The sequence below is a fragment of the Elaeis guineensis genome, chromosome 16 (assembly GCF_000442705.2).
Source record: "Elaeis guineensis isolate ETL-2024a chromosome 16, EG11, whole genome shotgun sequence".
NCBI lineage: Eukaryota > Viridiplantae > Streptophyta > Magnoliopsida > Arecales > Arecaceae > Elaeis > Elaeis guineensis.
Window position 1 is genome coordinate 46,190,988 of NC_026008.2, and position 22,608 is coordinate 46,213,595.

At 38.2% G+C, this 22,608-nt stretch overlaps 1 protein-coding gene and 1 long non-coding RNA gene across 11 annotated transcripts; one reads left to right on the forward strand and one right to left on the reverse strand.

The window, feature by feature from the left end:
- Window positions 1–3,280: 3,280 nt before the first annotated feature.
- Window positions 3,281–13,765, reverse strand: LOC105032950 (uncharacterized). 10 transcript variants are annotated; one of them, XR_012137504.1, is made up of 12 exons: window positions 13,647–13,765; window positions 12,544–12,703; window positions 11,948–12,057; window positions 11,698–11,807; window positions 9,954–10,100; window positions 9,749–9,873; window positions 8,792–8,994; window positions 7,706–7,759; window positions 7,525–7,610; window positions 7,278–7,383; window positions 6,919–7,079; window positions 3,281–4,281 (listed from the first exon to the last, which is right to left on the reverse strand). It is a non-coding gene; the product is annotated as an uncharacterized lncRNA (long non-coding RNA). The 10 variants fall into 10 exon arrangements; XR_012137502.1 differs by having other exon boundaries at window positions 3,281–3,866; window positions 4,016–4,281; window positions 7,525–7,759; XR_012137506.1 differs by lacking the exon at window positions 7,278–7,383.
- A 754-nt stretch (window positions 13,766–14,519) lies between these two features.
- LOC105032940 (uncharacterized) lies at window positions 14,520–22,220 on the forward strand. Its single transcript, XM_010907543.3, has 11 exons — window positions 14,520–14,710; window positions 14,874–14,957; window positions 16,435–16,530; window positions 16,608–16,683; window positions 16,770–16,865; window positions 16,993–17,081; window positions 17,626–17,709; window positions 18,538–18,675; window positions 19,946–20,051; window positions 20,888–21,090; window positions 21,790–22,220. Exons 1-11 carry the CDS (start codon window positions 14,642–14,644, stop codon window positions 21,856–21,858), a joined length of 1,110 nt encoding a protein of 369 aa, XP_010905845.1. The 5' UTR covers window positions 14,520–14,641; the 3' UTR covers window positions 21,859–22,220.
- The last annotated feature ends 388 nt before the right edge of the window (window positions 22,221–22,608 follow it).

The window sequence follows — 22,608 nt, forward strand, 5'->3', positions numbered from 1 at the left end:
TCGATGCATAAAAGGGCATCGATTGTCCCTTGGATTGTCATGAGAGCCTTGTAGCTCTCAAGGTGATCAACTGAGTTGGTGAAACTATCATAGGGTTCCATGTGCGGCATCTTGAACCGAGTCGAGATCGGTTCGTCTAAGACATATCGAGAGAGAGGTTGGGTAGTATGAAAATCAAAATCGTTTGAAGATTTCAGACCGTCCACCTGTAGTTGGACAAGTCGGCGGTCGATTTTCTCGAACTTACGTTCGTAGTCTCCGAGCCGCTGGTGGTGGAAAACTCCAGGGGTTGAACCTCCTGATGAATTAGAGGGGGAAGAAGATGGTGTTCGCGATCGCTTTTCCTTCCTTGCCTGATCCAACTAAGAAGGAAAGAGGCATCGTGAATGGTGAGTGGCACATCGAGAGCGTTGTGAGTGCTGCTGCTCATCCCAATGAGAGAGCCGAGACGGCCGCTCTGGAGGAAAAGATGGAGATTGCCGTGGATGACAGCGGCTGTGCCTGGATGGCACAGAATGCGCCATCGGTTGCTCCACCGACGGCTGTGGTGGCTGGGTTTGCTGCTACTAAAGGCTTCTGACTGTCTCCGTAAGAACGTTCATTTGCTGCACGATCACAGCAATCTAGACGTCCGTGGTGACCACGGATCGCGAAGAACTGGGCTCTGCTACCAAAGGCAGGGGAGGAGCCTCTTCCCTGCGAGAAAAGTGCCTCACCGATCTGGTTGCTGTTGATTGTTGAGCTATGATTTTTGTCATTGCAAGTTATCTTTTTTCTTTTCTGGTGCGCCAATCTGTTGCGTTCAACTCCCTCGTCGCTTGTCGTCAAGAACGAGAACTTGTAAAACAACGTCCACATTGATAGAAGTTGTCTCCGGCGGAGACCCTCCAATACTTAAGTCAGAGAAGGTGACTGGGCAACGGTGTTTTTGAATGAGAAAGGTGGCAGAGCTCAGCTCGAAAATGACCTCCCGATGCTGTTGCCTTACCCCCTTTTTATAGAGAAGATAGTTGGAACCGTTGGATATGGTCCCACATTTTGTGGCATAGAATCATTGGACTGTAATTTCGTGGTGGGTTATTAATTTTCACGGATTACGCCACGATATTCGAGGGATAACCGTCCGAGACAGTTATGATAAGTTGAGTGAATCGGCCGACTATGCGTCGGGAGTCGTCCATCGATTAGTAACTCTGAAATACCGATGGTTGAAGTAGTCCGCTATCTATAGTACTCGAACATCGGCCACTTATCGATCTTGAATCGATGCGGTGTGTTCGGTTGGACAATTGAAAGTAGTGTCGGTCTGCTTAGTCAGTATTCGGTCAGTAGTCGATTTCAAGATCGTCTGTTTGTAGGGTCAGAGTCGGATGTCGGTCGGTCCGTACTGAAGATTGATCGGTTTATCCCAACAATTCTCATTTTCACCACCGAAAATCCTGACATACTCATCTAACATTGCAGAGACTAATATATTGCCCTTCTTATCTCATATACTGCAAATAATGTGATTCTTCTTGGAGCTATGCACAGGAGCTGTATTCTCTTGGACTACCTTATCAAATATATATGGATCAAGGATGCATTTGGATTTTACTGAATTATGAAGATAGAGTAATGATGCATCATCAATGAAATAAATTATTTGGTTGTTGTCTTGCGATGGTGGGATTTTCTGGAGATATCAGTATTGCTCCCATATATCTTTCGCAGCACCTGAGATGCATGTCAACTGTTTTTACAACTGTTCTAATGTGAGAACATGACCGTTCTGGCAGTTAAATTTCTCATTTCAATGCTTTACCCCTGCCCCAACCAAACAACAAACTCTGGGTAAAAAAAAGGAAAGAAGGGAAAAATCTTCAAAGTGAATTTTTACTGTTTGAATATGTCTTCAGGGTTGGGTTCACTTTACTGCTTACTCCTTGGTAAATTTATACGCGCAAGGTGCCTGGGAGGACATCAGAATAGTTACAATAGTCCCGAAGCCCGAGATATTTTCGTATACTTATGAGGTCACTCTGGCAGTAATTCTATCTGTGACAACCCTGATTTCTTCTACCCTCTGGCCGACGATGCAATTATTTTAGTAAAAAAAATTTCCTTATTGCAAATTTAACCATGTCAATGTGGAGTACGATTTTGCCGTAAAGACTGACTTATAATTATAGCTCTTTGTTTGTGGCTGAGGACAGTGGTCCTGGTTATGCCACATTGATCCACCTCCCATCTCTATCGATCACAAGAATAGACTGTAATTAGCTCCTTATGCTAAACCGAAAGCTTCATTCGGTGCTGCAATGGTAGACAAGGTCGGAGCTGAAAGGTGGTAGACATGGTAATATTAAAGCAAACATTATTTGATCCATCACTGTTAAGTCTGCATATTAACATTTTGCGAGACTCAGTGGTAAATGATATTGTCCCAAAATGGCCGTGCCTTAACACAGATTCTCACTGTTAAGAGCAAGACAATGCCCCGTTAGCTCAACGCATCAATCTAGCAGACCATGTTCCCATGAGCAAGAACACAAATCAGTAGATCACTCTTTGGTTCTGTGAATTTCCATACATGCATAATTACCAAATCATAGCCTTAGTTATAGCTGTCAGGTGCCTTGGATCCTATGTCCTAGAAGACAAAAGCAACCCAATGTTTGGAAAAAGTCAGGTTGCTCAGATCTGACACCACTGCACAATGTTGGCTAGTTTGGGGCCCTACGTAAGCAAATGTAGAAGGGATGGGCTCCCTCATGCTGCAAACTACCAGTCATGGGTATCGGCTTTTTCTTCAATTCTCCCTCCCCTTGTCTTTTCCAAAATATTTTCACATCAAGCAGAATATTCTGCTCTTCTGAGAAAATTATATGGCCTTAGGAAACACTATTATTCTATCTACCTGCTTAGACTTTGTTTGTAGAGATAATTGTCATAGATGATGTGGCTTAGCTAGATGCTAAATCTATGGTGATTATTTCATTTCAAGAATGCGCTTTCTTGATTAGATTTACATTGCTCAAAATGCCCAGAATTTTCACTGTTTGCCCTTAAACTAGTATTTTCTATCAACATAAGGTTTGACCAGATTTACCTTTTGAAGGGTCTAGACAGCTAAATCTCAGTCCATATGCATGCTTCTCAGATATGTGAATCAAGATATTAACAAGCATGAATTCATGATCTTGGACAACCTACAGACAACCATTTATGTCCGCATATAGACATATTACACATTAATAAAACGGAATATATGCAGAAGAAAAATCATAAAGACTTCTGATTTTTGCACTCTGATGTTCCTTATGAGATCTCTCTGGGTGAAAGAAGAAAAGGATATATGTCGATTATTTATATATACATTGTTGGGTGAAGAAGAAGATGCTAACCATTACACACACAAACACACGTCAAGTCTCATCAGTGACCATAGTACAAGTGATCAAAAAGGGAGCATACTTTTTTTTTTTCTCTTTCTCTAGTGACAAGCAAGTATTAACGACCATGCTGATGAGCTACCTATTGGAGACGGGGTTTGGGCCACTGGGGACTTCATGCTTGCTCGCCTCAAATTGGGAAGAGGAGCCGCCATTCTGTGGATGCAACTTCATGGACCGGGAAGCAGAAGGGGAGAGGAGCCGCCGGGTGGAGAAAGAGGCCATGGACATCTTCAGCTGATCTGTTGGCTGAGACAAAGGGAGCAGAAAGAGGCAGAGGAGGAACCATAAGAGTAGCAGATTTGATATCCTAAGACTTTGATCAATTGCCATGCAGATTGCAGTCTGAAAAAGACCTGAAATTCCCCCCCAAGAGCCCACAAGAGATCAATATCCATGAACCACTAGAGCCAACAAAGGGAGAGAGAGAGCCTTCAAGTGAGAAAGGAAAGAAGAATGCCTTAGGAACAGAAGAACACATGTAAAGATAAGCGGAAAAGGCCAAACCTTACTCCTTGAATTCAAAATATGACAAAAGAGTCATTAAACAGGGATGGAGAAGTTACTTGTGTACCCCTTACTTTATCTACTTTTGAATTCATGGGTGGTTAAGACTTATTAAATGTGATGACGTGCCTCCTTGTTATGTTGAAATGACATGTGCCTGCCTTCCCGTTGGTGTGGCAGGGAGCTTCTGACTGAGAGAGTCCAGACTGGTAATTATCTTACCATAAGGGTGATGACCATCACCATCGTCATAAAAGATGGCATGCTAATTTGGGGTATAGACAACTTGAAGGATTGCTTATTGAGTGATTTGCTGCACATTTCATGGTAGAGAAAGAACCTATGATTCAAAAAAAAGAAGCAATGATTCAATCCAAAATGAAGATCAACAGTTAAAGCATCATGATCTAATGATATCATTCGTCAGCATCTGCAGCAAATATTGCTTCAGAGTTCTCAGGTACATGATTTAGTACCAGTAAACCGATGTCATCCTTTATCCTGAAATTAACCTTTGTTTGGATTCAGCACTCAGGATGACCAAGGGTGCAAGAGAACTGAGTGGACCTAGATCCTTTCGGACAGAACCTAAGCAAGAACTCAAATTCTGGACTCATGGCTAAGGTGGTGTAAGCAACATCCTTATATATCTTTGAAAGGGTTCAGGTTTAGCAGAAGCTTTTTGACTTGAACTGACTAAATCAACCTACAAATGCTAACATACCTGAAGAGTTAAGAGTAACCCATAAAACTAAAATCTAGTTTACCATGATCCAACATAGGGCCAAACATGCATTTAGGTAAACAGGTCAGACTTGGAAGTTCGAATACCAATTCTTAATTGGAAACTACTTTATCATTTTGGTACAAGCCAGTACTAAGTGGCAGCTTCTAATTAAACAAATGCTTGGGATGCCAGTGGGTATAAATGATGATACATAAGCAGCTCAAGCGTTCAATCCATTTTATTCTTTAGCGTAGGGAGGGGCCTCCAAGTATAAAAGCACAATGTGAAAGCTTTTTCTTTAATTGGGTGGCTGCTGAAGACGTCTGCTGTTTGGACCTGTGGGATGACCCCATGCATAAAAGATGATGAGGGAGATTTGCCAATTGCCATGCTTTTCCAAAGATAACGTAAAGCAAGCATCCTATTCTACAGGCTGCTCACTTAAACCCAAGGTGAAATCCAGAGTTGTCTCCGCGCTGGGGTGTATGCGAGCCCGCACACTGACACCCAGCTGGCTAGACATTGCGAAAAGAAAAGCTGCACACAATGGCTGCTTCTGATTCTGGAATAAGAAAAAGTAGAAAAGGAAATAATATTCCTTTCGGAATAGTTATTCCATCAGTTATTTATATTTTTACTTGGCTAAATTTTCTGAAACAACATGAGGCTGATGGTGCATTTGAGGTTCGGGTTGTATCGCGACCTCAGATCACACTTTGCACAACTTTGAAAGCACGGCATCATCTTCTTGATGTATACTATGGATGGAAAGAAGAGATTTGTCCTGCTTTGAAAGTTATACCAAATTTGATCCAACGGTTGAGGTCACAAACGAAGATCAACTATTCTTTAGCGCAAAAGATACAACCCAAGCCTGTGTTTTTGTCCATAAAATAGAAAAGGCGGCAGAGAATCCTGAGGATATGCTAGAAGTAAATAATACTAAACAATTCCTTGCAATGGTTACCTGGGTGTAACCAGGATTGACTAAAATGACTGACCATTTCTTCCCCTTCTTCCGGTGCTGTTTAGCAACCATAGGGCTTGGGCTCAGACTGTAAGTTTCATGGCTGCTTTGTTCCGGAAGTAAACACTGCCAGTATGAGAGAAGAAAGAGGTTCGAAATTTTTATTCAAGAAAAAGAGGCTTTGTAGAGTTCTCTACAATTTATTCGAACAGTATTGTTCCGACTGTGTGTTCCTGTCCTGGGGCGTCAGTGATGACCAGTTGGGTAATCTTTTATGAGATGTACTGCTTTGGCATGGCTTCAAGCCAATATCCTGGAGGGAAAACAACGTCATGTTCATTACTTTTGGCTTTCCCAAGAAATTTCAAAGGTTCATCCTTTTTCAAATGGAATATCTTTTGTTCTAAGGGAATATCAAGTCATATCTTCAGGTGACTAGGAGTGTAATTTGGCAAGCAAAGAGTTTGATATATTCTTCATACTACAAGTGAAGGATGAGATAAAAATCATACTCTGCTCTCACATATAGCGCTCGAAGGTTCAACAGAGTCATTCAGGAATAGTAATGGTCAAATGATGGTCAGAAAAGAAAGCCGAAACCTGAGGCCCTTTTCAGAAAAGGCTGATCGATGATACAGTGAGAATATAATTTTATCTAATGACAAGGACTCTTTCAACTTTTTAAAGTTCTTGTAAAGAGCGAGGAGCATTAATATTACTAGCTAACAAGCAAAATGTGGTCCTTTGAGTTATGGCATGACTAATATATGTTGTAGGCTTTCTATCCTAACGTCATTAGTTGTTTCTCCCTTCAGCTGCAGATAAAGCCACCATCTCACTATCCATAGCTGCATCCCAGTTAACGCACTGAAATCGTATACAGCTGGAGACGAGACAGTTTAAAACAGGATTCATGCAGGGCTCTACATTCCAGTATGATAAAGGAGCAACATGACAGATATCTTGCTCTGAAACATAAATAAATAAATAATATGCAAGGGACCTAGACCCGCTGCCGCCGTAACTCATGTCCATGATTGTATGTTTTCAGGTCGGATTCCAAGAAATCATCCAACCTAATCTTCTGCCACACAATTTGATTATTGGGAGAGAGAAAGATTTATTGCTTTGTATGATGGAAGCTGATCTTGGGAAGGTGTATTCTGTGAAAGGGTTAAAATAACTTCCAAATGTCGTGCATCATTTTTCCTTTGGTTTTAGAAAAAAAAATGATGTAGAAAAATGGTGATAAGTAAAGGAAAGCTGAAACGAGGACATCTCACCTCCAGCACAAGGACTGCCTTATCCCAGTAAAAACAGTCCTAAAGGCCTTCGTCATACATATTAGGAAGAAATAGACAGCGCCCTTATCTCGGTAAAAACAGCTCTGGCGAAAGGCGTTGTGACAACTGAGAACTCCAGAAACAAGCTAAAGTAGTACCTCCTGCAAGAACATCAAAACCTTCTGTCATATAACTGTCCTAGTATTTTTGAACAAGCTTTGTTAATATTAATAAAAGGTTCCGCTTAGATAAATCAGTTCCGTAAGAGTTCAAAAAGTTTTTAGAGTTAAGCCAATCAACCATGTGTCAGGCAATTTATGCCCTTAGGCCGTAAATAAATAATCACAATAAATAATCACCTAATAGTACCCCATCTAGCAACTGTTAAAGATTAATCTTGATAGCATGGAAGGTAACCATGTCCGTTTGGTTTGGAGTATAAGATGCAATTACCATTGGTAGATCCTGGAAAACACAGGTAAATGCTCATTCAAATTGAAAATGCCTGCTGAAAAATTTGTTCTGAGGTATCATTTCATCAAGCTCACATAACCTTGTCATGTATGCAAAACATATGATAAGAACTGGATTAATGGAGAACAATACCATCCAGTCAAGGATCTCAAACTCCTTGGTTCGTTTGACAGGCAATGAAAATGGGTTGATCTGCACACGATGCAACGAGGATGGTCCTGTTGACTTTCTGAAATCAAAGTTGTGCCACCAAATATTCTTCTAATTTTGACTCTCAACTGAGTCCTCTAGCTGTTTCTTGCTGAAGACATACCTCAAATCGGCCCTCATACACTGTGACAATCAACTGGGAGTTTTGCTGAATGCACTGCTTCAGTACCACCCGGAAACCAGAATCCAAGATCAGGCAGTGAATATCAAAATAAGAGATGCATCAAGTTAAATAATGTGAAAGCTTCCTGCTAAGCTGGTTGCAACATCCATGACATCATGCACATGTACATGCATGCAAATGCCCTATTATGTACATGGTAAAACCGTAAAAGCTACCACAGTTGTGTTGCGGGCCAAACAAAAGAGACCAATGATACCATAAAGCAACAAGGCAGTAAATGTTTCCCACAATTCAATAAAGTAACTAATTAGGACCATCCACATCTGGTACATGACACCAGGAGAAATAACACTCAAGCAGATAGCTCTGCTGCACTGGTCGGTGATAAGTCACCTCCTCATGCTGCTGCTTCTTTCATTTGTCTCTAAGTTTAGTATATGCAAATAATTAAAACTGCAAAAAGAAACAGTAAAAAGAAGGGAAAAAAAACAAAGCCTACCTGTAGATGAGTTAGAACTTAGAACAATTCATTTTAGCGAATAAATCAATTAAATCAGGACCATCTTATAAGAGAATAATACTCTATTTTGCTCCAGATGAATACTTCGATGCCTCATATCAGCTGACACACCTTAGGCTTACCTTCACTCTGTATACCACATCGTAGAGATTATGAGCCTAGCCCAAATAACTGCTTTAGTTTTTTTATGTTCTTTAATGACCCATTATTTTTTGTCCATGAAAGAAGACACCACCCACAGTTCTCGCATCAGATCATGGAATTCTCGATAAATCATTGGGTATAGTTTGCAGTGTATTTTGTGGTACATATTGTGGTATATGCATCGTGCAACCATTTCCAAAAACATTAGATCAGGATAATGTACCATGTACATTGATGATGATGCGCAGTGCAGAATGAACCTATTCCAAAGATATGCATAACAAAATCGCATAACTATAACAACTAACTTAAACAAATCCAAGATCTAAGTTGTTATATGGACAGCTCAACAAATAAATTGATGGCAAAATTTGTTAAAAGAGAGTCTTAGTTGCCTTAACTCGTTTCTTAATCTTTGAAGTGACCTGATAGACAGAGAACGCAAACTTAAGCCCAAGCCATTAATCTTACTGGGCATGTCACAGTCAATATAAATAAGCTCAAGATAAATGCTTGTGGTTCCTCTGCCAACCGAATCACCAGGTCTTATAAAGTGTCACCTCCATGTTGAGTCAGAAGTTTATTGTTGTAACAGCATCCAGTTCTGGAACCAGGTGGTGGAAAATATTAGTGTCATCTTGGCATGCACTTCAAAAGCAGACATATTGCCAAACAGGTATATTTTGCAGATATTTTCTATGAAAGAAAAATCCAAATTTTATATTCACTGTTTTACCACACCTTAAGCATGGAATTTGCATAACAAAAACGTACAAGCTAATTGATCAATGGGGAAAGTAGAGCAGTAGGGATGTTATATTCTACAGACAATACATTGCAAAATGATAAAGCTCTTTATTCTTTTATCACAATACCTCTTCATTTAATCAGTCTGTTTAACCAGAAAAAAGAATTTAAGTTATTAACAATAATATTGTTGAGTAAGGTTCGCCGTCTCGGTAGCTAAACCCATACCAATAAAATCCTATTACAATGTTCGTATGCAGTTCGGTATGGTATGGCAGTATCAGTACAGTATGGTATAGGATGGTACACCTCGTGTCAGATGGTGTAGGGTGATACAGCAAACCTTGCTGTTGACATATCTCTTTAATTCTAGGTAAAATTCTACAATTCACTGAATCATGAAAATTGATGTTAAAGGTTATCCATTATAACCTATGTTGCACTAAATGACTAATTTTAAGTTCTTCTTGATTCACAATTTCAACATTCAAAACCAATGAGTTTGCAAATCTTGACTTGTGAGGCACCAGTGTACTAGGACAGGCATTGAAATATGCTGATTCTAGGTCATGCATATTTCAGATAAGAAATGCAGAGGTTTTACTTGATACCTGAGAGAACCAAGTCTAAGGAAGAACAGCAAGTCTGCATAGAGTTTTGCCTTCCCTGATCTATTAATATTCTTTTACATTCTGTCATCTCCATTTAACTTCCAAAGCATTCTATCAATAAATTTCTGAAAAAGAAATGCACATTTTGACAAGCCTGCAGAAACTTAATAGACAAACAACAAAAATTCTGAAATTTCACTAATACCATTTCGGGTTGTCCAATTTCCAGGGTCGGTTCCTCCTCAAGCCATTTTATGTACACTGGCTGAATTGTTCCTGTTATGGCTTCCAAGACAACTAACAGCCATAGATCCCCACAAACAAAGTCATTGGTTTGTGAGATATGACTGACCTGCATAAAATCATAGCATCTTCAAGCAGACGACAACACTAAAAGGTTTACATGACATTTTTGAAAAAAATGATGTTTCTGGGAAAAAAGAAAAAAACATTTTTAGTTTCTTGTAGTGCTTCAGTCTATGGAACTACCAAATTTTGGAAAATCATTTGAGAACCACCCCAGGGCACCCCTTGGCAGTAGTTTATCAGAAAACAACCAAAACACAATGGTATTCATGATGTAATCTTGTAATGTTTCTTGACTAAGGTTTACCAGACCAAGCACACTGTACCATATCAGTACTAAACTGGTATCCAGTCTCGTACCATATTGACACTTGGTATTCCTTGCCGTCTCATACCATACCATATAATAACACTATAATAGAATGGTATTGGTATTGAGGTCTGGTGCTGAGATAGTGGACCTTGTTATTGCCTGTGTGGTAGGTTAAGAAGTAGCCATAGTAACTAGATTGCAAAAACTGAAAAATGATTTCTATGACCAATCCAAAACTAGACAAACCGGAAATGCATTATGACTTGAATAAAAACAAAATTTCTTTTAGAAACCTCTACATATCCTATTGAATTGGTACTAGTTTGTATTAATTGTCAGACATTAAAGTAATTATTAGTTAAATCCAAGAGCTTTTGAGACAAATGGTTAACTTCTCAATCATGAATGTATCATAAAAGCATGTAAAACAACAGTTAGCAATCATATATTGAATTCAAGTCATAAGAGATAATCATGGTATATAATACATATAGGTGTATTGGTGGGAAGCAAATATTGAGTGCGTCTGCAAAAAAGCTTAGTGAATATTTATAAACATATTCTCTTGTTACACTTTCCACATGGTCCTTGACAAATATATTGTGTATACTCTTCCTAAATAGTAGGGGTGGCAAAATAAACGAACAGCTCAAGCTCGGCTTGGACTCAACCATGAACAAGCTTGGTTTGAAACTAGATGAACCGAGCTTGAACCAGTAACTCAGGTTCAATTTCAAGGCAGCAGCTTGTTTGAGCTTGGCTCAATAAGGCTCAGTTTTCTGTAGGGCAGCATAGTCAATAATATTTTTAGTATTTTTCTTTCTAAACTTATGCTTTATAGTTAAGACTTTAATTGACATAATTTAAAGTTTCAATCCATTAATTATTAATTCAGATTAACAAAGCTTCAATTCAATTTTGAAATTAGGCTCGAAATGAGCTCAAAATAGTAGTAAACAAACCAAGCTTGAGCAAGCATTTCAAGCTGAGGTTGTCAGACCCAGGCTCAATGAAGCTTGGTCATTGACACCCTTACTCAAGACCCCAGAAACTCACTGCGAATGCTTTTTGCCAAGGCCAAAACATTATGAGAGGCAGAAAAATCATTCCTCTCTCAATCAAGCTTATTGGGTCACCTCAATTCCATTAGGATCAATGAAACACAATCCATAAGACTATGCAACTCTACAGAAGTATGGAATTTGATCATAAAAGGCAAATAAAGTTAGGCCTCCTTTTAAAGTTGTCTAAAGTAACCAAAGCAATGGCAGTCTGGCAGCTTCATCAATAGCAGACATATGCAAAGGATGTCTTTTGCTTTCATTTTCACCTTCAGCTGCTCTGTTCTCCAACCTTCCATCATGTTCAGTAGCCGTCAAAGCATCCATAAGTTTCTCTTTTACTTCAAGCCAAGAATCATCCATTCTGGACTTCATAGACCTGCCACAGAAACATGACATATACATATACAGTATGAAAGGATGAGCTCATCGCAGAATACAGAGTATTTATTTTCAGAAATGTGATGAAAATGGCACCTAATATGCTTACAAAATTTTGAGCAGCCTACTCTAACCTACCATAATTGGTTGATTTTGCAGCATCACGATGTTGGCCTGTGGTGTTATCTTTGGCACTAAGATATGTCCTCCTGTGGCTTATTGCTCCAGCCAGATATGCAAAGATTATACTGACCATTAAAAAATTTGATCAAAAATAGACAGCCAATTTGGTGGTACTGCACTCTCAGGATTTGTCAAAGACCAAAAGCAACAACAGTTTAAAAAAAAATCTCCTTTATGCACTGACTTCGTTTTAATGCTGTACAAAGAGAAGCACCATCTGCATGAACTCTTGGTGATTTAAACTGAGAAACAAGAGTATTTTTTCATAAATAAGAATCCCTGTACAAGGGGGAGAGGTCATCAACCCATTTCTATAGCTAAGCAATTATATCATTGCTAAAATGTGAAATAACTAAGAAAAGTGCTTCAATTTTTCTCAAACTCCTTGCAAATATGTATTATCCAATTCACAAAGAGATAGCATATATAATGACAAAGCATCCACACTACAAAAGGAGGTAAGAGAAACCACAAAACAACCCTCCTATCTGGAGCACATTCACAAATGCAGACACACATGAAGAATAAATACAAATATATAGAAAACTCACCCTTCTAACATCCTGGCATGAGCTTTTTTTCGCATGAATCGGACTGCATTCTCTCCATTTGCAGATGGGCACATAATGGTATAACAGCACAATCCACCATTTTAATGCAATTCATCCAGAAGAAGGGAATGGCTATTTGGACCCAGCGTGATGTCATTCTCTGCATCGTTATGAAGGAGGTCAGCTACAGCTTAAAAGTTCCAAGACACTAGAAGTGGAATTCGAGTCCCATTTATCATGGCAATTTACACATTGAAGGATATTAAAGCAACTATCTTTTCTTGGATAGGTTGAATGCGCCCTGCCCCAAACCACCACCAACCCCCCTGGCCAGAAAAAGAAAGCTCCAATATCATATTACTCAGCATGATATCCACAGAAATTATTCAAATCCTCGTAATTTCAAAGATTGGTTAGGGATTTAGCTATTAAGAGTAACATTTAAATCAGTGCAGTGAAAAGCACCATAATTCGCTTAAAAATTTTAGGCTTACAACTGAACCAGTTTCTCAAGCTGAAATTTTCGGCTCGTCTTACAGTGTCCAAGCTCGAACAAATCATTGCTTGGTTCAGGTCAGACTGTTTGCAGCCTTAAACAATCCTTGAACCAAAAAACTTACGACATATTCTTATCAATACAGGAGAGATATAAGTTAGGCTGTAAACGAAGTTCACAATCTGTGCTACATTATCTGTAATTTAATTCCATATTCTGCCTAGCAAAATCATTTGCATTATATGCATATTTACTCCCGAAACGATTCATATAAATTTTTTTGAGCTCGAAACCATAATGATATCAAAATCCAGAACCCAGATTTGCTAGCTTGCTCAGCCGGCCATTGCTAATATAGTCTTCTAATCACTAAACCAGGAAATCAAGAAAATCTTGCCCTCAGGAAGCCACGATTTGATTCATCGTAACCCAGAGAAATGGAAAACTCCGAAAAGGAATAATGCGAATGGAGGAAGCACGTAAAAAGAACCAAGCAAGATTTCTCCGATCAACGCTGGATCGGGATATAGAAACCCTAGATTTCTCAGAGGAGATCGGCAGAGAAATGTTTCAAAGTCAGGAATTCGAAATCGGAATTCGTTCTTACCTAGCTTGGAAGACTCCCCCCACCGACGCCGAAGAACGACGGAAGGCAGGACTTAAGGAGGCGGCGCAGTGGCCAGAGCTCGGGTTCGAGCAAGAGGCGAACAGGCTCCCGAGCCCAACAAAATGTGGGCCGCCAAATTGGTGCACGTGTCTCTGGGCGGCCCGCGAACATTATCCCCAGTAGTTTGCATTCAGAACTATGTAAAAACAAGTAGTTGATTAACATTCAAATACTGTATAGCAGTTATGCTAATCTGTTTCAGCATGATAACATGATATTATTACAATAATAATTCATTATTCTGCCAAAATCACATGGCAACAATGGATAAAAGCTTTATAATGTTTTATGGAGAAAAAAAAACCTATGATGTTTTTTTGGGTTATAATATGAAATCGCACCACTAGGTATATCTTTGAAAAATAAACCTAACAGTTGATTGGGTGGCAGTTTTTATTAGGGAGCACTTCGATCTGTTACTTTTTGATGGATATAGTGAGATCTCTACTTCATTCAAAAATATTTTATTTTTTTTGATCCTTTTGAATGCATTCACATGAGTATTATATGAATGGTTCATTTTATAGAAAAAAATATCAATATATGTGCCTATGAATTGGCTCAAGACAAAGCCCCAAGCGAATCATTAGATGTGCCGGCTCCACATGCCATCGGGACGTCCAAAACCAGCGATACGAGCTACACAAAAATAGGCGGACGTGATCTGCCAGAAATCGTGGACGGATACCCGCCCGTCCGCATAGAAACTTTCTATGCCAATGGGCACACGGAGGAAAAAATCTTGGCCGCTTGACGCCTGCCATCCAGAGCATTTCTTTCTGGTGTTCCTGCGGCACAGGATTACAGAATCCCCACGTTTCTGCTGCTATTTTCTTGTCCAGCTTCTCCTCGTTCCGGAGATCCTCTGTCTCACCGCGGCAGCTTGAGGCTTGAGCCGGAAACCCTAAATTCTCTGCTCTCCAATTCCTTCCGCGATGGATTTCCGCGACGTTGTGAAGCTTAATCTTTTATTCTTGATGTCCTTCCTCTGCCTTCAAGCCAGGGTTTGTTTCGTCTCCTATCTCTTTTCCTCCCCATCTCACTAACCAAAAGATTTCAGTAACTTGATGGCCGTTTTAGATTTTAATGTTTTCCATTCGGTTTCGTTGATTTGTTGGTAGATTTTGTCATAATCTTTCTCACTCTAGTGTGTATTTGTTCGTCCAGGTGGAGAGTAGCCGTTCGGTCTTCTTTCTTGATGGCTCTCCTCAAAGATATATTCGGAATCGGCCAGTGGATGCTGCAGACGACGTAATTTCCAAGATCTCTTTCTCTTTATGAACTTGCTTTTCGTTTTGTTTAAAAGATTGTATCGTTCCAGGATTTCTGGGTTACGTATTAAGTTAGGGCTTTGAACGTGTTAAATCAATTTTTTGCTATTGATTTTCAGAACTTCAATCTCAGGAAGTTGAATAGATACGTGCAATGATATAAATGAATGTTTTAGAAGATTAGACTCCAATAAAGAATCGAAATCCTGGTTTACAGAAAGGTCTGTGGGGTATATCAGATGGTATCAGCTTTGGATTTTTGATATATGTTGGATTTTGCAGTGATTAATATGGTACTGGATAGCAAATGATTTGCTGAGGAGCCTACACTCTTCTAACTTATATATGATTTCTTCTCCAGAACATTCTTCAAAGAATTGTTTAGAAGACTTAAAGCAGATGCGAGGCAGTTCAAGAAATTACCTTAGGGGTGGTTTGTTGTGCATTTAATTTAATTACCGGGTTTGCTAGTGATTCTAGTCCCCATCCCCATCCACCACCCACGGCTAAAGGCTGGGGAGCTGGAGGCTTCAAGTTAGGTCAGGGCTGTATGCAAACCTTTTCGTTTCCTCCACTAATTAAACCTCATGTTATAGATATGTAAACTAGAGGGGCTTACTTCTGCCTAAATTTTTAAATAATCACATGCAAGACTTGTCTATAAACTACAGATTAAAGATCAAATATCAAAAATATTCATTAAGGATTATGTTATATACCAGGTGGTTGATGGAGATGGACACAGCCCAACATATGAATTCCTCCACTTTTATACATGTCAGAGGCCCTAGGTATCCACACAGTGGTTCTAATTTAATGAACAAAAGCATCAAACATACAGATCAACTTCACATCAGTCTACTGCCTTTCCAAAATTAGATATGCTGGAATTTGTAGATTAAACCATAATAACTCAATGAAGAAAAGGACTTAATAGAATATGTATGAGCTCGGCCCTTATATTTGTTGCATGAGATGGTTGGTTTCTCTGTCATATTTCACAGATTGCCAGAAGGCAAAAAACCTTAGGATCTTAAAACTACCTTTTCCTCGGATATTTTTTTTCCCCTCTAATTCTTTCACCTAGTCTAATGTGTAAATTGTCTTACAAAATGTTGTAGGTTTTTGTTTTAGTGCAATTATGTAAAACGGCCACTGGCTTTCACAATTCTTCAAAAATACAGATCACAGAGCTCTGATAAGGCAGAAAAATATTGGTGATATATTTGCAATATTGATTGCAATTAGGGGAATTGTTTTAGAGAAACCATGTTAGCCTGTATTATCTTTTATCACATGCTTGTGTTGGATGAGGAATCTGGCATTATTTATTATTGCTAAACTACAGTTTCACTATTTTTGTTGGCATCTGGTAAATCTCGAAGACATCACTGTGGTTTCTTTACCCCATGTTAATGCATACATAACTTGATCTTGGAATTTTTGAATTGTCACAGACCAATTCAATGTCATTATACGAAGTTGTGGCAGCCATATCAGTCTTGCTTGGTTTTGCACCACCTTCCTCACTTCCTGCTGATTCTTCATATAAGGTGCACAGCGAAGCAAACCTTTTCATACAGAATTTTATTACATTAAACTCTGACACTTTGGGCCATTATATTCACAGCTAAATGAGGTGCTAGCTCCCAATCCATTTGACAGGCCTCATGCTGTTATGATTCTAGAAGTTAGGGGAGTTGAGGGTCAGTCTTTTGAACTTAATCAACGTCCAAATGAGTGGTTATTTACCTCTTTTTACTTTACATGACTTATGATGTTCTACTTGCAGAGCAACTTCTGTCTGCTGACTACTTAAACACCCAAGTGGGTAGTGTCTTCAAAAGTAGGGTTATTGGTTCAAGTAAAGCCGAAATTCCACTTCCAGGTTAGTGAATCCTTCTTAAGCAGTTTTCTAGTAAGGCACATACAAATGCTTTTGTTATTTTTCTTTTTTTACCATATTTATTACACTTAGAAAAGATAATGTTATGATGATCTTGAACTTTTTGCAGGTGAGGATGAAGTTTCTGTTGTTCCTTTGGATGAACCTTTAAATGTTGAGTGTAATGCTGCTTGTGTTGATAAGGAGATCAGCAATCTTGTAAGCTCAATGTTTCACTTATACAAGTTTATAAGTCATTGGGTATTCCGGTCTCCTTTTAAAATAACTTGTCATAATCACATGCAGATGCCATGGTTGCTAAAGATTTTAGATGTAGGGTAAGTTTAAAAAATATTTAAATGTGGATTAGAACTTATATGCCTTCTTCATGATATTGTTTAAGATTTATGTAGATATTGTTTAAGATTTATTTTACATAGTATATTTTTAATCTAGATAAGTTATTAAGTTTTCCTATGGCCAACAAATTATTATGAATTTGGATTTGGATGACATGGGACCCTTATTATGCATATAATCATAAAAATCCCAACTTGAAGAGACTTTTCCCTAGACTCCTTCTGAGAATCCAGCGTGGTAGAATCCCTTTTCTTTGTAGAAGTTTGGTATAGTTGGCATGTTTAAGGGAGAAATGTAATTAGGGTTGTTATGGGAATTGAAAAGTTGGGAAATATAACCTCTTTTATATTATTAGGATTGTAGCCTTGATGATTTGCGCTAACCAACATATCAATTTATGCAGGCACACTGGCTGGGGGGATCCCTAGATGGTGAATTGAGTGTTCCTTTGCCAAGTGGTAACACTTTAAAGCTGGATCTTTTGAAGGTCTGCCTTAACTTCCCCTCTTCTATATGAGTGTGTGGCCACTAGTGCAATGCTTAGTCTTCTGCTGTCAGATTTTCTGATTAATGTGAATTGATGAACATGCTTCTGCTTTTTTTTTTTTTTTTGGTGTGGACATACTTGTTTTTGTCTCTTTAATTTAAATTTTTTTTATGAATACAATTAAGAAGGGTGTATCTACTAAAAGAGAATGTTTAATTATAGAGATTGACCGCCACAATTCCCTACATTGCTAATCATAATCAACATCCTCAAAATGCTTAAAAACAAAAAAGAATGTCATAGGGACTTTCTAATTATGCTCCATGTGATTTGAAAATAACTTTTTTTTTTTTTTTTAAGTTGGAAGACCGCTGATTCGTTCTGATGCATGATCAGAAAGTCTCTAGGCCAATTAAATTTTGGCCCACTTGCATCTTACAAGAGTATATAGCAATGAACAGTGTGGAGTATCAAATTAAACATCTTGCCATGGATCATGATGTACTATTTATCTTCTTAGCAAAAATTTCATTTTGCAACTGTATAGTGCTTGACCAGATGGTGTTAATCATGATGATCGGTAAACTATTATTGCATAAGTTATCCTTCTTGCAACCGAACTTTGATGTCCTTCCAATGGACTTATTTCCTTCAAGGGCATCTAGAATGATGTTTTGAGTAATATGCCATATGATGTGTTTTTTGGTCCATTAAATAAAGGACATGTGCAGGTCATGTTTAAAGGTTAGGTGATTTTTTATTGGTGGCATCACGTATACAAGTATGCAGTTTTTAGTTGTTGACAGGTTGAGTGCTAATGTCGTGCAGAAAGCAGACTTGTATTATGCATCTAGTCTTGTATCCCTGTTTAGAAGTATCAAGAAAGCAGCGGAGATTCATGAAGATTTGGCTGGTAGCAGCATGAGCCCTGCAGAATTATTGATAGGTCATTTCACAGGCGTTGAGGTGATTTCAATTTTTCTTGTAGAAATTATTCTTAGTTCTATTTATGGTCTTGATATCATGGATCATATCATATTAGCACATATTTCATGCAATTTGGTGTCAAAACTGAGGCTTCATCATTTTAATATTACTTCTAGCCAGACAATTTGTCAATGTATAGTTGTCCAAATTCTGTTTCTATGCAGCATGTCATGTAATTTTCTCACGTATTGTTTGTGACCAATGTTTTCTGCCATAAGTGTACACTGGCTTAGTGATGTTTGTTGCATTGCTTTATTGGCAATGTTTAGTGTAGCAGAATATTACCATGAATCCCTTGTCAAGCTCATGCTGTCGTTGGACTTCGACAATCAAACACCCATACGTCTAAGTCAGTTGTTGCTGATCACTCATTAAAAGTTCTCTTGCTCTGATTAAACTATAGTTTATCTTACATTTATTGGGGAAAAGTCCATCCTTGTGGTCCCATCTCCCAAACGACTCTGAGTTGGGATTGCAATGTATCTCTGTGCTCATCTTGAGGAATTTAAGATTGCATTTTGACCGAAAGTTGTGCCTTATATTTATTTATTTATTTGTTTTTGTTTGCTTTAAAATCTACTTCATTCTCAAGTGGTTCCCTTTAATTATTCACTTTCTTTTTTTTACTCAGCAACTCCTCTGCCTCTTTCCTAGCTATATTTAATAAATAAATGGATAAATAAATAAATTTAGATTTCATTGGTGAGGCAATATCTTGCTCCCATATCAGCAGCTGGAACCCCTTTATGGTTTTAACTTCCAATTACATTTTTTTCCAGATCCAAACCTTTCATCAACAGTATTTTTATTCTTATTTGGTACCAATAAATGGATGAATTTTTTCGTTTCTCTGGCTTATTTATATGCTGGTATCAACAAAATTGAATTTATAGAAATTTTTCAGAGACAAAATAATTATCCATTATGTGCTGTTTATGTAAACTCAGACTGTGCATGGGTTTTGTTGCAGCCCAAAAATGACCTACCATTTGTTGGGACCCCTTTTTTCCCTTGATTTGTCCAGCAACATCTATCATTTATTTAGTTTCATATATTAGTAGCAAGGAAATTGCCTTTTAGGTGGGTTGGTCGGTTATGTCAATATCACATGCTATTGTTTTTTCAAGCACTTCATTATCAACACTGAACTTCGATAATATTCTCTTTTGGTATGTGATATCTATATGCTAAAATATTTCATGCTACTATTTATGATGGATGTGCTGGCAAATTGATGAAATTAATCCAGGTTCTGGAAGAGGAATATGGTCCAGGAGACATTACTCAGCATGCAGTAGAGTTGTTCCAGACAATTCTTGCCAAGTTGTTTGATTTGCTACAAACATCTTACAAGGGTAAGTGGGTTTTGTAGCCCTGCAGATTTACATATAGACTTCTGCTCATGCACCATACAGTAAACATATCAGTGCACCTGCAAAGTTCTGTGGGTTTTTCCTATTACTTTGTTGGGTTTCCATAACATTGGCTGCAGAATCTAAGGTCCTTTTCTTAGTTAAACAACTTCGTGACCAAAGTGGCGTGTAAACGCTAAGCACCCTTATATCAGCAAACAATGCCCGAACTCTTCACTGCTTGAGAAACTATTCTGTCAGCAAATTTTTTTCATAATAGTTGCATTAGCATCTGCATATATAAAGAGTGGCAGTCCATTACAGAGCTAACTTACCATGTCTTCATATGACTGGATGTAATTCATTTCTCTTCTGTGATGCTTGTTGAATTTTGGATCTGGGCATTAGCCTGAATTTTATTAAAATTCTCGATAAATTCAATGCTTTTCCATAAAAAGCATTTATCTGATAAATATGTTGATGAGAATGTACTCCTTTTCTTTCTTAGTAAAATTGACGAGGTTGCAAGCTATTGCAAACTATGTGAGTTAATTTTGTTTTTCTGCTGAATATATTAATGCTGTTATTTATGCTTCTTTTTTATGTGTTTCTCACTTATTTATACTTTCTGACATTTTCCAACCTTTATTTTGATTTCTGACAGAAACTAGTTTTGCTATGTTAATTTTTGCATAAGAAAAGGCATCATGGTCATTTTCTGCCCTTAATGAACCAAACATTGGTCTTTAATTGACTTGCCATGGAGTCATAACCGTGTAATACCTCGCTTTTCTATTCTTCTGTTTTCTTGTTTTTCTATAAATCTTTTACTTCTACAGGGAAAATCGTTGGAGTTATCGTGTCAAATGAGGAGCCCTCTTCCCACTCAGGAGCGATGTTAGATGTGACATTTTCAGCACGAGTTTCACGATGGTTAAAAGAAGTACAAGCAACTAATGAAACCTCTTCAGAGGTGTTACTGGTCAGGCGAAGTTTGGCCTGGATAACTGGAGTGATCCTTCTTGTGTCAACTATTATAGGGGTGAGGACCATTAATCCATTGCTTTTAGTTATATTCAAAAGAACGAAATTTTGAAGTACGCTTTTGGGTTTCCCCCTACATTTAATTGTAAAGGTTCTGAATGCATGGCGGTTCGTTTTTGACAAGAACAAACTCAATTGCTACTTACTATTTCAGGAGTCTGCCCCCTCTCCCCTAACATATATTGAATCAAGAAAATCTCTTTAACTAGTTCTCATCTAAACTAGTTATCCCAGACTTTTTTTTTTAAAAAAAATCTTATATGATATTGGTAATTATTATTTCCTATTATATGGCTAATGTTGTATCTTTTTTTGGGATCAAGCATCAGTTGCCTTTTTTTTAAAAGTGAAATTGGAGTTCCCCCTTCATTTACTGCAAGATGATCAGTGAGAAATTTCCTCAATGCTGGGATCTAATACTTTTTAACTTAGCTGGAATTAAAATGAAATTTCTTTGCTTGGTATAAATTATTCATTAGACCTGCTGGTTGTTGCTTAAGGGTACGCCTTTTTTTTTTTTTTATACAAGGGCTGGATCCATTATATCAAACCTGAGCATCTTAAGTCATATTTTCACAGAAACGACCGTATATGCTGTGTTTTGGAGATTGTTACAATTTCTGACTAATTTCAAAAGTTTTCCTCCACAAATTTCTCAGGCGTTTTGGATGCTGATATATTGTCTTTTGCCTTGCAGGTCTACCTTCTACTGAACATGCCACTTACGAGGGATACCCTTCTCTATTCGAATGTCAAGCTTGATTGATTCCTATAAGCGGACTAGAGCTCTGGAAGCAGCTAGCGACAGTTTTTTGGGCCATGCTGTGATCGAGGGCCTCCATAGACTTGTCCTTGGTTTGGCCGTGGAAAAATAGACAATCATTATCCTATTGCGAATCCCACTCTTATTTATCTGTTAATGCACCACTGAGTCGAATGCTTTGAGTCGCTGTATTCTGTTAGTGGGAGTTTTTTTCTGAGATTCCGAGTATTTGGAGCACTTACAGCTACTGTTGCCTCAGTTCTGTAAGCATGCTGCCATTTGTATTTTTCTTGATAATAAATTTTCAGGAAATTATCATGGATGATGGAACTCTGAGAATTTTATGACCAGATTGCTTTTGATAATACTGATTGGATTATAGTTCTGAATCAGAAGTTCTGAGTCAAAGTGCGAGACATGGTGAAATCAGTATCCATCATTGTGGTTGTCCAGGAAAGTTCCGCTGACATTTGAATCGAGGGGGCATGCAGCTTCCAACCTAGCAGCCAGCTTGAATGATTAAAGTATGGTAAAGCCTAGCGGAGGATGAGCAAATATTAAAATGTTGATGCACCACTTATCCAGAGATCTTAAAATGACTGATTGATTTCTAAGGGTTGGGATTTGCTCCAGGGCTTCAACCTGACCTAATTAAGTGAACTCAACACGGGGTCAATTGGGCAAATTTGGAAGAAAATAATAGAAAGTATTGTCCAGAACAACTTTTTAAAAATTTAGGGAGTATATAAACAT

Bases quoted from the DNA above. Each gene is read 5' to 3' on its own strand.
- LOC105032940 (XM_010907543.3), top strand. From the start codon at position 14,642: ATGGATTTCCGCGACGTTGTGAAGCTTAATCTTTTATTCTTGATGTCC. The intron at 17,082-17,625 runs GTAAGCTCAATG...CAATTTATGCAG, and splicing joins ATAAGGAGATCAGCAATCTT to GCACACTGGCTGGGGGGATC. The intron at 21,091-21,789 runs GTGAGGACCATT...TTTGCCTTGCAG, and splicing joins TTGTGTCAACTATTATAGGG to GTCTACCTTCTACTGAACAT.